General features: G+C 42.5%; 1 protein-coding gene across 3 annotated transcripts in view; it reads right to left on the reverse strand.

Annotated features, from left to right (window-relative positions):
* Nucleotides 1–17,688, reverse strand: part of ino80 (INO80 complex ATPase subunit) — a 199,588-nt gene that overhangs the window by 118,552 nt on the left and 63,348 nt on the right. For all 3 annotated transcript variants that reach the window (XM_078562944.1, XM_078562945.1, XM_078562947.1), the window contains exons 12-20: nt 16,468–16,677; nt 15,104–15,184; nt 14,108–14,203; nt 10,191–10,250; nt 7,830–7,972; nt 6,956–7,040; nt 4,667–4,784; nt 3,283–3,368; nt 1,194–1,361 (exon numbers count right to left, since the gene is read on the reverse strand). In XM_078562944.1, coding sequence (XP_078419070.1) covers nt 1,194–1,361; nt 3,283–3,368; nt 4,667–4,784; nt 6,956–7,040; nt 7,830–7,972; nt 10,191–10,250; nt 14,108–14,203; nt 15,104–15,184; nt 16,468–16,677 — 1,047 coding nt within the window. The remainder of the gene's footprint in view (nt 1–1,193; nt 1,362–3,282; nt 3,369–4,666; nt 4,785–6,955; nt 7,041–7,829; nt 7,973–10,190; nt 10,251–14,107; nt 14,204–15,103; nt 15,185–16,467; nt 16,678–17,688) is intronic.

A 17,688-nucleotide genomic window follows, 5' to 3' on the forward strand; every position in this document is an offset into this window, starting at 1 on the left:
CATGAGAGAAATGAGGATCTTAAACAATTGCCATGCGGTCTCGCCTAATGTGAATACATTATTCTGAAGCCACTAGCTGGGAAAGTTTGGAAGATTTTGTTGAAAGTCTACGTAGAGAAGTTGATGGTGCATGAGTACTCCAAATGAACCTCGTTGCCCATAAAGATTACCTAGAAATATACTACACTCTATACGCAGCATCAGCAGACCATTAGGGAGCCAATACTGTTGCTGTACTGTACAAGTAGTAGTCTGTCTCTCTCTTCCCCTGCTATTCTCCATCCCAGAATGAAAATCTGTGTGTGTGTGTGTGTGTGTGTGTGTGTAGTACAGCAGAAAACGGATACATCAATCATGCCCTGGACTCAGAGTGCAGCACTCAACTGTTTGATCTGCTGGGATTGTTGACTTGCTTCTTCAAGCAGATTTTTCTTTTTCTTACCCTAATTGATAAACAATAACTTCAGAGCTTTCATTTTGTAATAGGAACAAGAAGCTGACCTACACTACTCTCAGATCTAATCGAGCAACCCTTTCCTGTTCAGTTAAAGCACAATATTACTTGGTATATGTACAGAATGAGAATGCTTACCTAATGGCCTTTTACAGTACCAGCTGATCTCTTGTGCTACTGCATTTGCCAAACCAAAACCAAGCATGGGTTTCAGGGTGCAAAAAGGTTCAGTGGTGGGAATAATTGGACTGGACGTGCTTTGGTCTTGACATTCCCCTCCTTCAATGCTCCTTACAGATCGCAGAATAAATGACTAATCCAATGTTCAATCAGACAAGTGGTAAGCCCACCATCCTGTGCGTCCTGTGTAGTTATTTATCAGTTCTTGGTGGCATTAACGATGGGACTGCCAAAACTTTTGTGCTTGGTTCATTTTTATTCTGTGTTAAATCTTATTCATAAATTGTGGACTGCTACATTGTCAGGAACCAGAATTGTGGCTTGTTAGGAATTGCTTAATTTAATTTATTGCCATGTCACTCTCTAATTCCACCTTCCTGCCTATGAAGGCATTATTTCACATTGGTAGATTTCATTATAAATGTGGAGGTTAGAATTTATAGTGGTAAAATATAATGGGAAGTGCATGAAGATGTTAGACTCATAATGTGGATCCTGATGTGTAGGAGAGTAGAGGGATGTGGAAAGCTAAAGGATAGTGACAACGGAGAGTACTGACCTTGCGGAACTGCATGACGAGGTTCATGAGGCTGCTGGTGGTGTTCTGGGCCTGCTGAGTGGTTCCCATGGATGACTGGAGCAAGTCTTCAATGGAGATTTTGTTCTTCAAAGCCTGGTACAGCATCTTCTGCCTGCTTTTCAGCTGGCAGTACATCAGGATCTCGATCTGCGTAGGGAACAAAGGAGAACAGTGGTTAAGGGGGCATAATAAGGCAGGGCACAAGCCAGAATAAGGTGCAGCTCCCTACCTACATCCATCAAAGATAATTGTATAAATTGAAAGAGAATTTGAGGGCATTGGTGCTCCATTTCATTACGCAACATTCAAAAGAAGAAAAATATGACTTGCATTTATATAGCAAATTCTCAGAACATCCCAGAGCACCCTTACATCAATAATTTTAACCTTACCATTGATGTTATGAAGGCAAATGCAGCAAACTTTTTTTAAAAATATTGTTCTTGGGATATGAGCATCACTGACAGGAAGTGTCGAGCCGTCTACAACTAAGCAGCTTGCTAGGACATTTCAAAGGACAGTTAAGAGCTGTAGGTCTGGAGGTACATGTGAGCCCAGATAAGTAATGATGGCAGATTTTCTCCCCTGAAGGACATTAGCGAGCCAGATGGGTTTTGACAGCAATCCAATAGCTTCATGTTCATTGTTAATGAGACCAGCATTTCATTCCAGATTTCTTAATTAACAGAATTTAAATTCCCCCAGCTGCCAGGGTGGGATTTGAACTCGTATCTCCAGAGCAGTAGTCCAAACCTCTGGATTTCTAGTCCAGTAACATTACTGCTAAGTTACTGTTCCCTTGCACAGCAAAGTCCCACAACATGAAATGAAAGAGCAGGAAAACTAATTTCTGCCTGAGGGAGAAATATGTTCTTGAATATCAGAAGAATTTCCTCTTATTCTTTGAAAAATCTAATGGGTGTTTTACATCTTCCTGAGCAGGCAGATAGGCCTAAATCCAATTTCTCAACTGAAGCATGGCACGTCTGACAATAAAAATCTCTCTTCTACACTGCACTTAAATCTCAGCTCATGGTTTAGTGCTCAAATTTCTGAAGTGGGACTTGAACCCACAGTCTTCTCACGACTAGGACAATGTGCTATCACTATGGCAAGCTGGTACTTAAATGTTAAAAACCTTCTATTAAAAAATACACAAGAATATCATATGAAACTCCTCACAATGCCGCAATCTTATTACAACAATAGTGCAAAACCATTTTGATAAAAATCGGTGGACAAGCAGATTATATCAATAAATAATAATTTTGATTTATACATAGCATCTTTAATGTAACAAAACCTCAATAAGAGAAATAAAATTACTGGAGATAAAATGTCGTTTTTGAAACATAGAAGTGACAGAATTAATGTAAATAAAAGCAAAACTACCCAGAAAATTTACACTATTTCAAACTATGTATCAGTTCTCCCCCAGAGGTCAGAACGAATATGAATGCCATTTGTTAGCAACGATTGAAAACAATGTCAGGTTGGCTGCATTGCTGCTTTGGGAACTCAGCTGCTCCCATTCCTATAACACTGCAATCTAATGTGTGCCACCAATGTAACAGTGCAAATTCTAAAATTTCTTCATTCAAACGTTGATACAGCAAAGTAATTGCAACAAAAATAAAAATTAATGTGAAGCTTGTTGTCTGACAGCACTGCCTTGCATTAGCATTACACTGCACAGGCCTCGGCTTAATTCCTAGCCTGTGCAAATCTCAGTTGAAGCCAAGGAGAAATCAACCAACACATGCTGAAAAGCACCTGCCTGTAAATGTTACAGGAGAAAAAAATGGTCTTGGTTGCAATGCAACCCATGGTCAAATAGCCAACTAATATAAACAATTAAGTTAGGCTTGTACATGAATTGTGGTGGTGTAGCTTGGACCAAATGTGGATCAGCACCAACAGGGCATGGAGAAAGAACTGCCAGAACAAAATGAACTGGTTGCTTGTGGAGCTCAGCGATCCAGGGTGATTAGTGTGTGGATTACAGGTGGCTAAAATGGGATACAAAGCTAGAGTGACTAGAGGAGAAAGCAGTGCTGCTCAACCTTACCTTATCAGAGAGCTCATTTTCCACATCCTTTTTGATCCTCCTCAACATGAAAGGCTTGAGAATCATGTGCAGACGTGACAGCTGATCTGCAAAATAAGGGATGGGGGCAAACAACTGGATTAAGTGCATTCTCCGCTGGCACCATCCACAGCACCACCAATGTAGTCAGATGCCCAGTAAGAGAATATTTTCACCAATATATGGTCATAGACAACAACCCAGATTAGCTGGCAGTGGGTGGTACACTCTGCACCGAAGTGACCCCAATCCCACAGTTGTGCGCAACCAAACAGGGCTTGTCACACATACAGCTGCCCAAAACACAACTTCAAAAAAAATAACACCTATATAAAAAGGAGGACTGACATAAAATTGAAGAGTGATAAATGCCACCATCCCACACCCAAGCCCACCAAAACTCCCCACAGTATCAGGAACAAATGCTCAATGTTAATCTCACCAAAGTGAGAGCCACTGGAGTGACAAAAGGAATTTTCATTCCCACGGCGGTGTACAGCCTAATCAGATGCACAATGTAAATCACCAGAGTTTACAGAGCTCATTCTATAGAGATAGGGATCAATTTGAGATGTGTATCTGCCACAGAATTAGATGGGATCACCACGCAATTCAGGGTAGGGTTAAGTTTAAATAGAGACACCAAATAATGAAAATACACACAATTCTGGCACTGGAGTTTGATAACTTCAAAGTAAAATCAGGCATCAGGTAAGAAGTCATGGGAAACATTTTTCACCCAAAGGAGGACAAAGTTGTGAAATAAGTTACCAGGAAAACATCTTGAAGCAGGCAGCACAAGTGGAGTTAACAGACAATGAGGCTTATGTCTGGAGAGAGAAGCAAGTGGGGGATGTAGCAAGAATGGAGCTGAATGAATTTTAATCAATCAGTCAGAAAGGGTTGGGTTGGGGAACTAATTGGTCTTTTCTTGATCCTAATAAATACTACTCCTAAGACCCCTCTTGTTCTGGCAGTGGGTTCCTCTCCAATTCCACAAGTGTGCTCACTCTTAGCTTTTCTATAGTCATGCAAGGAGAAAGTTTGTAAAAATGAAAATAGGAGAGTAGCTTCTCTTCCCCAAAGAGACAGAAAATACAGATTTAGACATGTCAATTGAGAGGTACAGGGAGAGCCTACCGACTCCTGGCAAGTTAAGATAGAGAGATACAGACTGAGGGTACTGATTCCAGACAGATTAGTTGACAAGAGGTGCAGAGAGTAATTATCCCAGACACGTCAGTACAAAGTGGTGCAGACAGAGGCTGCTGGAATGCCCATGGGGCAAGAAAACACAGAGTGGTTTCAGGGAGTGTGTGGCCCCAATGCAATAAAACAGTACTGAATGTTGAAAAACAGCACTTACTCTCATCGATGGCAGATTTGTTCTCAGCGTGGCTTTCGATATCTTTGGAAAACCATTCGTTGAATTCATCATGAGAATCAAAGAGTGTTGGCATGATGAAGTGTAGCAGTGCCCATAGCTAAGGTGAAAAACAACAACTGTGAATACAGCAAGACAAACGGATAAAAGCTTTATATAAACAGACTAGAAAAATCCTGATTTATCTCAGATCCCTCCACCCCACCAGGCATGATGCACTAACAATATTAACCCAAGATACTCATTTTTAACATACATAATTCTCTGGTATTTCTCTGCCATAGTTCAAGGAAATATGATGTCCTTACCTGGTCTGGCCTACATGTGACTCCAGACCCACAGAAATGTGGCTGACTCTTAAATGCCTCTGAACAAGGGCAATTAGGGATAGGCAATAAATGCTGGCCTGGCTAGCGACGCCCACATCCAGGAAAGAACATTAAAAAAACTGCAAAAGTGTACTGCTTTTCAAAAAAATATTTTTCTCCAATTTCACCCACTCAACAGCCTGAAGGAGTTAGGAGCTCAGCAGCAATAGGGGCAACCATATTTAAAAAGGAACTTAATTGGGCTGATTCACACTTCCGCGTGGAGTACAGTTATGTGCTTGGGACAGGTAAGGGTCACAGGGTGAGCAGAAGAATGTAACACAGTGGGGACAGGCAGACACACACAACACAAAGAGGATCACAGTCCCAAGGGTGAGAATGACAGACAGATGCAATCAGGATTACAATACCACGGGGCGGTTCTAAAACAGTGGCAGAATAGGATAGAGTCAGTATGGATTTACAAAAGGGAAATCATGCTTGACAAATCTACTGGAATTTTGCGAGGATGTAGCTAGTAGAGTTGATGAGGGGGAGCTAGTGGATGTGGTTTATTTGGACTTTCAGAAGGCTTTCGACAAAGTCTCACAAAAGAGATTAGTGTATAAAATTAAAGCGCATGGGATTAGGGGTAGAGTATTGAGATGGATAGAAAACTGGTTGGCAGGCAGGAAACAAAGAGTAAGAATAAACGGTTCTTTTTCCGAATGGCAGGCAGTGACTAGTGGGGTACCACAGGGATCAGTGCTGTGACCCCTGCTATTCACAATATATATTAATGATTTAGATGAGGGAATTAAATGTAATATCTCCAAATTTGCAGATGACACGAAGCTGGGTGGGAGGGTGAGCTGTGAGGAGGATGCAGAGATGTTTCAATGTGATTTGGACAAGCTGAGTGAGTGGGCAAATGCATGGCAGATGCAGTATAATGTGGATAAATGTGAGGTTATCCACTTTGATAGCAAAAACAGGAAGGCAGATTATTATCTGAATGTGCAATGAGACCTGGGTGCCCTCGTACACCAGTTGCTGAAGGTGAAGAAGGTAAATGGTATGTTGGCCTTCATAGCGAGAGCATTCAAGTACAGGAGCAGGGATGTCATGCTGCAATTGTACAGGGCCTTGGTGAGACTACACCTGGAACAGTGTGTGCAATTTTGGTCGTCTCATCTGAGGAAGGATGTTCTTGCTATAGAGGGAGTGCAGCAAAGGTTTATTAGGATGATTCCTGGGATGGCGGGACTGACATAAGAGGATAGGATTATATTCACTGGAGTTCAGAAGAACGAGGGGGCATCTCATAGAAACCTATAAAATTCTAACAGGACTAGACAGGATAGATGCAGGAAGGATGTTCCTGATGGTGAGGGAGTCCAGAACCAGGGTCACAGTCTGAGGATACGGGGTAGGCCATTTAGGACTGAGATGAAGAGAAATTTCTTCACCCAGAGAGTGGTGAGCCTGTGGAATTTGCTACCACAGAAAGTAGTTGAGGCCAAAACATTGTATGTTTTCAAGAAGGAGTTAGATATAGCTCTTGGGGCGAAAGGGATCAAAGGGTATGGGGAGAAAGCAGGAGCAGGCTATTGAGTTGGATGATCAGCCATGATCATGATGAATGGCGGAACAGGCTCGAAGGGCCGAATGGCCTACCCCTGCTCCTATTTTCTATGTTTTAAATTGCTTACGTTTTGTATTCATGATTCCTCATTCTGGGCCCCTCAGCTACTGGAAACAGTCTGCTTCTATCTATCCAATCTTTCAAAACACTTATATCAAAAATCAGAAGAAAACAAAGCACAAATTGCTAGGTGTCCCACACAGAAGGGTAAAGTAATTTCTCCACAAATCGATTTTTCCTACAGGCATTTTATAGGTATGGATGCTTATGAGCACCTGTGAAAATACAGCACTCAGAGGGATAATTCAACTTACTGACCTCTGCCATAGTGTTCTGAATGGGGGTCCCTGTCAGTAGCAACCGGTTCCGGCACTGAAACTGCAGCAAAATCTTCCAACGAACACTGCAAAAAGAAAGGAAGAACTCAGAAAACTCAAATTCATGCAGAAAACACCAGGGTTCTTCTACAACCCAAGCCATGCACTATATCTACTGTTCTCATCTTTCTGTGCATAGTGCAGCCAGTTTAATTAAACTCCTCGGGAGAACTCATTAGCGGAAATGTGCCTGAGCAAAACAAATCTTTACACTCCTTCAAAAACCAATCATGAGGAAAATATAAAAACAACAAAATAATATTGATCCAAGTAACAGGGTGTGCTGCATATTAATGCTGTTAAACTTATGAAACAGCTAGATCAGCGTCAATATAGGTTGAAAAGAAGTTACCAACTCTATGCAGGAAGCAAGTGGGAATGTCAGCTAGACACCTGGAAATACTTTCTTGGACTATGATTTAGGAGGCCTTTCAACGACTATGTTTTGGCCAGTGAGACCAAAATGTAAATGGGCACCCAATATTGTGGGTTAAGATACAACTTCAGCAGTGCCAGGATAGCAGAGTTGAGGCGTCTTTGTTAGAACAAAGTGCTGTGTAATTAGCCTTGTTAAATTGCAGGAACTGGGAGTAATTTGTCTTCATGTTGGTACAGCACCCTGTGTTAACAAGAGGCAATGAAACCTGTACACTTGTCCCCTCGTCAGCATTGCTGACAACATCTGCAGTCCCCAGTTGTACACCTCCCCCACAGCACTGCTGTCAACATCTGCAGTCTGCAGCTGTACACCTGCCATCCAGTTCCACAGGTCAGAAGCTGATCAATGTGCGAGTTTCTAGATTCGACTCATTTACCTGGAACTGCTTTTGAGTGCCTGGGCCTCGTCCAGCACCATGTACTGCCACTTTACCCGCTGAAAGTACTTCACATCCTGAACTACCAGTTGGTAACTGGTTATCACCACATGGAACGGAGCATTCTGGGTGTACAGTGTTTTCTAAAACCAAGAGAAGCAAAGACAATAGTTACTAGCAACTAATCACGAATGTCAGTGGAAGGCTGCAATGTGACTGCAGACAAAACTAACCACTTCCTCCCCGCAACCATCTGCCCTGACAATACCCACTACCCTGAAACTCTGCAGCAGTACCCAAATAGCTGAATACGGTGCAAACCAACCAGCCACCATAGATGACAGGGATGTTAGGCAACACGCAACAACTCTTGTCAACAGCCCTTATAGAGAGGAACATTCAGCTTCAACTTTGCCAGAAAGCACCTGTGCAGCAATCACATGTGTGACTCGAGGTAGACCACACTCTGCCGCTGTTTTTCCTCATCTAACATGCTACTCCTAACTGACATAACTCATAGGCATGTGTTCAGGTGGCTAAAGTGAACTGGCAAATTAGGTTAAGGGATAGGTCAAAAGAGATGCAGTGGCAAACATTTAAAGGAATATTTCGGAATACACGGGATAGATACATTCCAATGAGAAAGAAAAATTCCGGGGGGGGGCGGTCCCACCGTCCGTGGTTAACTAAAAAAGTTAAATGTAGTATCAAACTTATAGAAACAGTACATAATGGCGCAAGATCAGAAGAGGAAGATCAGAAGATTGGACAGAATATAAAAAACAGCAGAGAGTGACAAAGATTAACGAGGAGGGAAAAATTAAGGCTGAGATAAAGCTAATTAGAAATATATAAAGACAAAAAGAGCTACAAAAAGTAAAAAAAAGAGTTAACAAAGTGAGCATTGGTCCTATAGAAAGCGAGTCTGGGGAATTAAGAATAGAAAATAAGGAGACGGCAGATGAATTGAACAGGTATTTTGCATCGGTTTTCACTTCAGAGGATACAAGTAACATCCTAGAAGTTGCTGTAAATCAGGAAATGAAAGGGAAGGAGGAACTCAAGAAAATTACAATTAGCAGGGAAGTGAGTGAGGGTAGGGAGTGGGCACTCTCTCATTCTTCAATAACTTTGCATCTTGCTTCTTCCATTCTTTTAGCTATTGAACCTTCAGTTCCTTTGTTCTACACTCTCCTTGTTACCTCTCTGCCCCTCCTGAAAAGCCATCCGTAAATCCAATCACCGCCACTCTCTCATCTTCCACTACACGTCGGAATGTGTAAATTGATCTAGAACTGTCAATGAAAGTTGAAAGAGAGGGTCAGCAAGAACAATGAGGGCTGAAAGCGCAGAGAGATAGAGAGCAGGAGTTCACTCCGAGTTGACAAGAAGACCTCTAACCAGTTTCCGCATTCTAAAACAAAAATCAAGGTGTGACATCACAGGGGAGCACGTAGGTGATTGGCTGGTGAGTATCCATTTACTTTGCTTTGACTGTCTTTCAAATTGGTCATTTACTTGTAATTGTAAGGTTTTATTAGCATCAGTACGGTTTATAAATGGTAGTAAATTTATCCTGAGTAGTAGGATTTGTTAATTATAAAGTAAATCAAAAAAAAAAATTAAATTAATTAACACATAATAAAAAGAGTGCGGGAAGAGCCGGGAGATCAAAAGGAGCTAGTTGTGGTGCTGGTGGTGGGTCTCAGTGGACTGACCAGTTTTGGAGAAAATCAAGTGTGAAGTCATAGGGAAATAGAGAGGAGCCCAGGAGATAAAAGAGCGCGAGAGGGAGAGAGCAGCAGGGCTTCATAAAGAGGCACGAGGGAGAGAGGAGATGATGATTGGTGAGTGACAGGCGAGTATACACGTTATATGAAGCTTAAGGTATGTTAGTGCAGCTCAGCCATGTGAAGGATGTGGGAAGTCATGCAGGCACAAAGTGCCCTCGATGACTACATCTCCAGGAAGTGTTACCAGCTGCAGAAACTTGAGCTCAGGGTTGTGGAACTTGAGTGGCGGATAGAGTCACTGTGGTGCATCTGCAAGGCTGAGAATTATGTGGATAGCAGGGTTACAGTGCAACTGCTGAGACTTGGTAACTTTCTCCTTCCCTACACCAGGACCAGCTGTTGCTCGCCACCATTGCCTGACTATGCAGAGCAGATATGTGAGATCAATCTTGGATGTGCCTGGCAAAAATTGAATTAAAACACCAGGCAGTGAGCAGGTTCACTAAGTTATGAGGGGAGTAGAATAAGGCACTATGTTCAATTGCTCACGATGGTAGCCAACCCTGTTCAGCAGTTAAGTATACGACTGATGTCAGTCAATCAGAAAAGAATCAAGAGTAAACCTTACCTGGCTCCAGAACTTCCTGATCACCTTTCTGTCATGAGGGTTCCCCCAGTAAGGCAACACCTAAAATTGGAAAAGAAAACAAACATACTGAACATGTTTCAGAAATTACTCAGTGAAGCACTTAGCCCTTTTTAACTAATTGGAAACTAAGGTGAAAGGCAAACAACTCAATGTAACATAGTAAAGAAAGAAAAATCTTGCATTCCTATAGTGTCTTATCATGTCTTCATGCCCTCACTAAATGAATTGTTTTTTCAAGTTTTAATGCTGACAGCAGTCAATCTGCGCACAAAGTTCTACAAAAATGACCAGCTAACTACAGTTTTGCTAGGCATGTTGAGGGATAAATGTTGGTCAGGGCACCATGTTGCAAGTGAGGTTTAACATTTCATTTGAAAGACTGTATCTCTCAGACAATGCAGTGTTTCACATCAAACTGCACTGAAATGTCAGCATCATGCTCAAATCCTGAGTGCAGATCGTCAGGTGTCAGGAGGCAGAATACTACTATGGATGTAAATGGGCCCTATAGAAGATGTGAGGGGGAAATCAGAAAAGACTGATTCCTAAAATCAAATGATTTTTTTCACAGAAGTCAATAAATTTTGGGAAGCAAAAAGGTAAGGAGCTGCAGTGTGAAGATCCAAGACAGAATACTTTGGATTACAAAATGATTCCTAGGAAATCTAAGATATTTTGGAAAATTAGGAAAGATTTGGAAAGGGTAAACAATGAAAGGGATTCAATTAGTTAAAAAATTGTCACTAATGGGGGCACAGACTGCAGATTGTCATGAGAAGGACAAAGGAGGAAGTTGGAAGATTCTTTTGGGTTGGATTATTAAACGTGGAATGTTCCACCTCAAAATGGCTATTGATGCACCTGTATAATATAAACAAATAGATAAAGCTATAAAAATGGCAAAATATAATCTTTATAGCTAGAGGCATAGGTTAGAAAAACTCAAGTAATATTTGACTTGTAAAAGATCTTAGGCTCCACTTGAAGAACTGTATATAATTTTGCTCCCTCATTACCGGAAGGATACAAAGGCAATCTGAAAGAAGTCTTCAGGATTATGACCAAGTGAGTAGTAGTCAACTGCTTCCAGCAGTCAGCAAGATGAAGACAGAACATACTATTTACAATCTACTTGTCAATTCTTATTCACCTCAAAGATCAATTGCCCTCTGGTGTCAGTCTTAGATACCACCTAGATGGAAAACTCTAACCTCAGTCGTCCCCATGCCAAAACTAAACTGACCACCATAGTAACACATGATCTACAGCTTGTGAATGACTGAAGTGTCATTGTTCACTTTGCAAGCCACTCTTGAATTTTGCATACAAGAAACTTGGCCTGTCCTTCAATGTTGTCAAAACAAAATTCATATCAACCCACACCTGGTCAACAAATATTCCACTTCCCAAATATGTTGAAGGAGAGACTCTGGAATATGTTGAGCACTTGCCATACCTTGGCACCTGCCTCTCTCAAAAGGCCATCAATGACGAGATAAAACACCATTTCAGCTGTGGCAGCTCAGCCTTCTGCAAACTATGGCAGAGTATTTGACAACAAAGGCCTCTGCAAGTCAACGAAAGTCCTGGTGTACAGAGGAGTTGTCGTCACCACACCCTTGTACTGCAGTGAGACCTGTACTGTGCATGAATGACACAAGAGTACTAGAAAAATTCCATCAGCAATGCCTCCTCCTTATGAATCCCTCCGGACTCATTAGGAGGACCATCGGACAAATTTTAGTGTCCTTCCTGAAGCCAGCTCCACAAGCATTCAGACAAAACTCCTGCAAAATCAACTTCAATGGGCAGGACAGTGCCCAGATGTCCGAAAAGCACCTCCCCTGCCAGGTTCTGTTTTCTCAACTCTCAAATGGCCAAGGTTCCAGGAGAGGACAAAGAAAACACTTCAAAGGCGCCCTGAAGCCCTCCTTGAAGCACAGCAGCATTGGACAGTAATGGCTGGAATGGGCTTGCTATCAAATGTTCAAAATGGCAACGACTTGGCCATCAAGCTGCATCATGCTTCAAGTCACATCTTAGTGATAAGACAGAGCGGTGGCACTGAGGCAAAGAAAAGGAAGCAATTCCTGCACTCTGAATCCCATGACCTTGTGGGACATCCAGCCCATTGTGTCCAAAGATCTATGGGTCGATAATAAGATGGAATAATAAAGGGTGTGCAGAGCAAGTGAGATAGATGAGATTAGGTTGGATAACGAAGGGTATGGTGAACAAGTAGGAGTCTTGGGTTGGACTCACTGGGATACTAATGGGTATGTGAAGCAAAGAGAGTGAGAAGTTAAAGAGTAAGAGAAGCAAGCAGAAGAGCAGGATTACACTAGATAGGGTATTAGAGCGCAGGGACCGTGACTACAGGGTTGAAATTGAACTAATTGACATTAATGTATATGTGGAGTAAGCAGGAGAGTGGGGTCAAACTGGGTGGCATATTCAAGATGGTGGGGAGTGAGCAGGAAAGTGTGATTAGGCTAGGTGTTTTATGCATAGCCCATGATAGAACATATTCAGGGACATGTCCGTAACTCCATCCATCAACCTCGGAATTGGCTGAATTACCCTCTGGCCCACAAAGATTTTACCGATAAACTGCTTGCACTGAGGGAGTGTTGCATTGTCAGAGATAGCATCTTTTGGATGAGACGTTAAACTGAGGCCCTGACCTCCCTCAGGTGGACACAAAATATCCCACAGCACTATTTCAAAAAACAAGTGTCCTGGCAAATATATCTTCCTCAACCAGCACTCATCATTTGGACACTTATCTCACTGCTGTCCGAGGGATGTTGCTGAGAGTACAGTGGTTGTTGCATTTCCCACATAACACTGAATACACTTCAAAAGTAAATAATTGGCTATGAGGCGTGTTGCTACATCCCGAGCAGCACTATATAGTATGCAAGTTCCTTCTTCCTTGACTTTTTATTACAGATGATATTTGGGACTTCCTGCAAAATGGAAATGCATTTGAATCACAAAAAAGATAGAAAATCATATCCAATGTGAAATAAAATAGAATATTTCTTCCAGCTCCATATCCAATGCAAACCTCCTCTTTGTCTGTCCAATATTGGGTGAGATGCAGCAAGTCACTCAGAAGCCAGTGGACAGGGATTGAAATCCATGCCTAAGGTAACTTCTATTTTTAGCTCATAATTCTACAATTCCTGACTGTGCCACCATGACCTTAAGCATAACAAGCGTTCTATGTTTTTCATGCAGCAGGCAGTGAACGTGCCCCCTTTCTCTCGAAGCTGCAGAAAATTAGACGATTTCTTCAGTGCCTGCATACCAAATGCAGTCAGATTCCAGGTTTACTGACAGCACATGTTCACATTTATTTGCAGTACAGTAATTGATAATGCAATACTGCCACCTGGTGCCAGCACTACTCAGAAAACCAAGCTTAACAACAGTCATCTCAATCTACTGAGACACCCACACAGATAGATGCACAGTGCACACTCTCTACCCACATGGACCAGCCCAGAGAGCATAGGCACAGGTCAGCGCCTGGCAAGGCCTGGTTCTGGCTCAGCACTGGCATGGTTCACATCACTCAAACCATTAAACTTGTTCAGCCACTGGTTGGCATAACAGCAGAATTGTAATATTTGCAATGTAACTTCTGAAGTGTATATGCAGCTATTTAGGAATTCAGACTGAAAAGAAAGCCTGGAGAGTAACGTATATAACAAGGTGCTGTAGCAGTATAAGCATCTTCACTGTGACAGCCCACATCCAGCTACACACTTGCACCTCCAAGCTTGAGTTACAAGATGCAATAGCGATGGCTGCAACATTACAAATATTTATTCCCTATGCACCAACACTGCAGAGCCCGACTGTGCCACTCTTCCCTTCTTGCCCATTACCTTGAATCGAGACACAAATCTGGAGAATTCCTGATGCCAGTTGTTAAGTGTGGACGCAGGAGAGATGATTAAGAATGGACCCCAGATGTTTTCTCTCTGCACAAGAATTAATTCAGTCAACAAAAATGCACAAATTCAGTTAGTCAGATAAGTTAGTAAAAAGACTGTGACAATTTTTGTATGCGCAGTAGTTGATGGGCTACACGTTATCACCTCAGGTACCCATGTTTGTATCTTCGTGCTGACTATGGTGTTTAATGTGAAGAGAATGCAGAAGACTGACAACACAGCATAACATCACAAACGGACCACAAATTGTAAATTGGACTGAGGGGTTAGATAAGCATTGAGGAGGAAAAGTGAACAGTAGGTTACCGAGAATGGGGCAAAGTAGCTTAGACTTTGAAACTGGGGTTGGAGGGGGTGTTGTTTTTATGTATGGGAGTTGGTCTGCGTGAACCAGGGTCTTGGATTTGCAAATTGTGGCCATGGCCATCTTGGTTTAAATTTTGTGCGAGAGAGTTTTTAATCCAGCCCATTTCCAAATGGTTGAACATTTCTGATGTAGAGTGCTCTTTATCTAGCCCATGCTGCCCCTGCCCTGGGAGTGTTTGATGGGACAGTATATGGGAGCTTTACTTTGTATCTAACCCAGGCAGTACTTGCCCTGGGAGTGCTCCACAGGACAGTGTATTGGGAGCTTTACTTTTGTTTCTGGTCCATGTTACATCTGAGCCGTCAGGCAGATGAAGAACATGATACCAATGTGAAATTTAAACCAAATGGAAAAAATTGATCTATGGGGGTGGGGGTGGGGGTGGAGTTTACCCTACAGGAAAAAAATGGAGAAAACAGCAGAGAAAGGAACTCTTGAGGATTAGTTAGATAAATTCCATCAGCAGATCTAAAGCTGTGCAGAACAGAGCACGAAGCAGCCTGCATGCAGCAGCATTCTGTGTTGACTATTCTAATACTCAAATATTCTACAAATCTCACCTCAGCTAAATGTGCCAAGAAAGCAATGCTCTGCACCGTCTTACCGAGCCCCATTTCATCAGCCAGAATCCCATTGATACCCTGAAGGGAAAAGAAAAATAAATTTAAAACAAGATAGAGCCACATGAAGCCACAGTGGAGGCAAACACACTGTACTCCTTTCAGGCAGGCATTCAGTTAAAGCAACATTCCTAGCTAGTTCTCCCTTCAAACAGATAGCTGTGCTATGAAACAGTACACGGACATGCAAGCAATGCTAACCTGAAGTTTGGAGACTGCCAGTTGGTGCCGTCAGTGAGCTACCAAACTCCTGTGCCACACAGTGATAAATATTAGATTTAGAGATGGTGATGCAGCTATTTTGAATTGCCTTTGTGAATGGAAAACCCCACAGATAAACTCCACGTGGTCCTGAATGTATCATATAACTATAGCGATTCAAAGAAGTCATCAATAATGGGTAGAAACAGTAGCATTCTGACTATGCCACTCTGATTCATGGGACAGCAGTCGCTGAAGGTAAGCATGCAGATGCAACAGGTGGTAAAGAAGGCAAATGGTATGTTGGCCTTCATAGCGAGAGCATTCGAGTACAGGAGCAGGGATGTCATGCTGCAATTATACAGGGCCTTGGTGAGACCACACCTGGAATAGTGTGCGCAGTTTTGGTCTCCTTATCTGAGGAAGGATGTTCTTGCTATAAAGGGAGTGCAGCGAAGGTTTACCAGACTGATTCCTGGGACGGCGGGTCTGACATATGAGGAGAGATTGAGTCGGTTAGGATTATATTCGCTGGAGTTCAGAAGAATGAGGGGGCATCCTATAACTGAGAAACCTATAAAATTCTAACAAAACTAGGCAGGGTAGATGCAGGAAGGATGTTCCCGATGGTGGGGGAGTCCAGAACCAGGGGTCACAGTCTGAGGATACGGGGTAGACCATTTAGGACTGAGATGAGGAGAAATTTCTTCACCCAGAGAGTGGTGAGCCTGTGGAATTCGCTACCACAGAAAGTAATTGAGGTCAGAACATTGTATGTTTTCAAGAAGGAGTTAGATGTAGCTCGTGGGGTGAAAGGGATCAAAGGATATGGGGAGAAAACGGGAACAGGCTATTAAGTTGGATGGTCATCCATGATCATAATAAATGGCGGAGCAGACTCGAAGGGTCAACTGGCCTACTCTTGCTCCTATTTTCTATGTTTCTATGACACAGACAAATCACAATGCCTGCCATGGACAATGGTGCGGTAAGTGAGACCTTCGCTACCACTGAAGGACTGAGTCACTGAGTCACACCTAAACCTGTGCACACATACAGGCATACACACGCTTTCAAACATGCTGTTTTTGCTCCAATTTTACCTGTTCATAGAGGTTAGCAAGCCAATTCATTCCCTTCAGTTGGTAGGCCTTGAGTTTGCCATTGAACATGGAAGGTTGTGGAATGTCTTCACCAGCTCGAATGGAAGGATTGGCCAAGCTGTAACTCTCCCCAAAACCAGTCCCAGATTCATTGGCTGCCCGCAGTGCTGCCATGCGGCTCTCCTTTGCCTCTTCATCGAACAATCGAGTCTGAAAGCAAAAGAACATACAGTTTCCACAATTGGTCACCATTGTAATTTTGAGAAGTGCAGACTGGAAGACGAGCAACCTATTCTGAACCTAGTGTTGCACGGTCTTCAGTGCGATCTTTACTGCGAGATTCGGAATTTCGGAATTTCAGTTCTTGCGTCACACTGCCTGCTGGTAGAATGAAACACACAATGATGCCCCATTGAACCAATCATTCTAGCCAATTATAGTGCTGAACCTGTGAAAGCTCAGAATCTACACCTTCCACAATCAATTCAGCTGTTACTGTAATTAAGTACAGTACATGCAAAATTATATTTACATAGCGCTGCAACAGGTCTACTTTAAGTGTTAAGCTACAAACTATTCAGTAACAACACTGTCAAAATCCATGAACAAAACAGCAAATTACTAAACTGAGCTACCCACAATAACTCAACAAGAACCAAATCCCTCTAATTCACAGCACAGAACAGCCAGTTTAATTCTCTCTTATTACAGCAAGGTGCTACTTTAATAATAAGGTTGTATGAACGTAAACTGATTCATGTGAAAGCAGCACTTCTCAGTAGGTAAGGCTATCAGTGCAAGTCGACACATTTACAGGTTGACACAAGGCACCAGAGAAGGAAAGGATATTCCCTCCTACTGGTGTATGGCACCCACAGCTGATGAGACTTTGGTCTCCTTCAGGTATGATTCTTCTACTTCCCAATGGCTTTTTATTCTCCACAAACTCCAACTTATCTAAAAGTCAGCAAAGCACATCCTGTCCATCATTAAGTCTCCCTCGCACGTCATCCCCAGACCTGCTGACCTGCATTGGCTCCCTGTCTCCAACATATTAAATTCAAACCCTTCACCTACAAAATACCTCCACAGATCTGTGGCTGTATCGCTCCAGTCTTATATTCCCCTCCACGCATTCTGAGGTTCTCCAACTTTAGCTTTGTACAACTTCCACTTTTGACGCTGAGCCTTTGGATCACTTTGTCCCACTCTCTGGAACTC

Source organism: Cetorhinus maximus, chromosome 18, assembly GCF_964194155.1.
Source record: "Cetorhinus maximus chromosome 18, sCetMax3.hap1.1, whole genome shotgun sequence".
In the NCBI taxonomy this organism is placed as follows: domain Eukaryota; kingdom Metazoa; phylum Chordata; class Chondrichthyes; order Lamniformes; family Cetorhinidae; genus Cetorhinus; species Cetorhinus maximus.